Below are 2,301 nucleotides of genomic sequence, written 5' to 3' on the forward strand. Positions count from 1 at the left end.
GCGACGCGATGCTGCGCTTCTCGTCCGGTGTGCGACCACCTGAAACGCTCACCTCCGTGCTCAAACGTCTTTGTTTGGGCTTCCGAAAGCGGATGATGTCAGGAAACAGTGGTTGCAATTTATTTTTTAACTCTTTTCCTGAGCATTATAACCCCAATTTGCTATTGTGTGCTTCGCATTTTACTGAGGATAGCTTCCACAACATGAGGGAGTACAGTGCCGGATTCGCCAAAAAGCTTTTGTTGAAAGACGGAGCAAGGGGCGTGGCAGTACTGAAACACCGTCTAAGCTGTTCGCCAATCACAACGCACTGGGAAAGCTAACCAATTACAACACATTTTGTTTTTCGGAAGGCGGACCTTCATCAAAGCCGGAACTAATCGAGCCGTTTGTGCCAGGCTGGGGAGAAAAGTATTTTAATAATGTAAATTATGTGAAAAATAAAGCGTTTTTCGAACCACCAAGCATGAGAGCATGTTCTAGTACACCTCCAAAACAAAATCAAGACTTTGTAAAAGAGCATAATAGGACCCCTTTAAGGCCACAAATACTTTATTCTTCATATTGTTTAAATACTTATGAAGAAAATAATGGAACACTATTGAAAGAGAGCTGAACTGGATGATGACATCACTGAATCATCAATGAACTGACTTTAGCTGGAAAAATGACTCTTTGTTATTGTCTTCTTGCATTATTGACAAACTATTTTCCTGTTTGACACAGAGAAGCTGGTTTGACACAATCAGTATTGTATAAAGCGCTATATAAATAAAGGTAAAAAAAATTATAATAAAAAAAAAAATAGACAGACAAATAAATAAATAAATAAATAAATGTTTCCAAAACTACGGTTGTGAGGAAAAAAGGGGGCGATCACGGTTTCACACTATAAGGTACAACATGCACCAGACTAAATGGTGAAAACTCTGGCATGTCAAGTTCCTGGTCTTTACCAGTGCTTGGCTGACATTTCCACCGGTAGCGAGGGATTTAAAATGGCTGCTGTTGTAAACCAGCTGCAGTTCGGCCATGTCCACAGTTTCCAGCTCCTCCTGACTGGGCCTGTCCACCACTCGCAACTTCTCTGTGCTGTCCATTAACACAAGCGTACGGGGGTTTATCCACTGCCAAGAGACAAGAGACAACATGAAACAATGCACACACTGCCATAAAGGTAATCAAACTCATATGATTGCTAGTGAGGGTCTGACTCACGCTCAGACTGATGAGGTCACAGTTGAGTAGAAGCTGTCTCTGTTTGATGACATGGATGATGCCAGACTCATCTTTTTTAACCTGAGCACCAAAACAATAGAGTGGTTTGATTACTGTATGACCTTATTTAAAGGTGAAGTATATCATTTCTGTTCCACTGATAGAACTAAACGGATTTATGACTTTTAGATGATTTTCTAACAACTTTCAACCATTCATAAATATCATAAATGTCTTTGTTTCTAGCGTTATCCCTCCCCAAACTCATGCTGTTGGTATGTCTGGCCACTAGGGACGTTTAAACAGAATAGAAATGCCACATTTCACCTTTAAGTCTACATTCTGTTTATGACTCTTAAAACAGTGTTGCTCAAACAGACCAGCAGGAAGTGGATGGTGTCTCCTCTACAGAAGGCAAGAACGGGGTTGATTGTTTTCTGTACTGCCACAAACTGCCAAGCCAGCAAGGGAACACTCGCAGGATCCGTCTGTATCCAAAAACATTTAAAAACGTATGAGATATTTAGATCTGCAATGATTAGAGTCCAGACCAAAGACGCAGGTATCCTGCTACGTCTTTGTTCGTACGATATGTTCTTATTGCCACTCTTGCTGGTGCTTTTTGGACTTCGCACTTAACTGCCATCTTTTCCTACCAGCAGAAATAATCATCACTATTCATTACAGTGACTTTTCCTATGAGAAGATGCCATGAAAATGTTTTCAGGCACCTCAGAACTCCATCATAACCCAGATCAATCATGTGAGGCAAAATTTAGTGATATCTGCGTGCTAATGGGCATCTGGTCCATGTGCTCTGTGCTAAATGAATGCAATTTAGCTCAATTTAATTGAAGAGAACAACCTCCACACAAGCATAAAGGTGACAATACTTGATGAATGACCAGATGAATCCAGGTCAACAATCACGTCAGAACTTTTGTTTAGAGGTTTGCAGCAATCTTAATAGGTAGCTTGCTTCATTTTGAACAAAAAGGTTTAATGGCATCTTACGATGAAGCTCTATGTGTGAGTTGCGTGGAATTTAAATGTAACTTCCAATAAAAGCAAATGTATGATTAA

At 40.2% G+C, this 2,301-nt stretch overlaps 1 protein-coding gene across 1 annotated transcript in view; it reads right to left on the minus strand.

The window, feature by feature from the left end:
• vps8 (VPS8 subunit of CORVET complex) overlaps nt 1–2,301 on the minus strand; it is a 122,132-nt gene that overhangs the window by 106,611 nt on the left and 13,220 nt on the right. Inside the window, exons 12-14 of the mRNA XM_016527229.1 lie at nt 1,599–1,706; nt 1,219–1,299; nt 957–1,127 (exon numbers count right to left, since the gene is read on the minus strand). Coding sequence (XP_016382715.1) covers nt 957–1,127; nt 1,219–1,299; nt 1,599–1,706 — 360 coding nt within the window. The remainder of the gene's footprint in view (nt 1–956; nt 1,128–1,218; nt 1,300–1,598; nt 1,707–2,301) is intronic.

This window comes from Sinocyclocheilus rhinocerous, unplaced genomic scaffold (genome assembly GCF_001515625.1).
Source record: "Sinocyclocheilus rhinocerous isolate Xijiao unplaced genomic scaffold, SAMN03320098_v1.1 scaffold721, whole genome shotgun sequence".
In the NCBI taxonomy this organism is placed as follows: Eukaryota; Metazoa; Chordata; class Actinopteri; order Cypriniformes; family Cyprinidae; genus Sinocyclocheilus; species Sinocyclocheilus rhinocerous.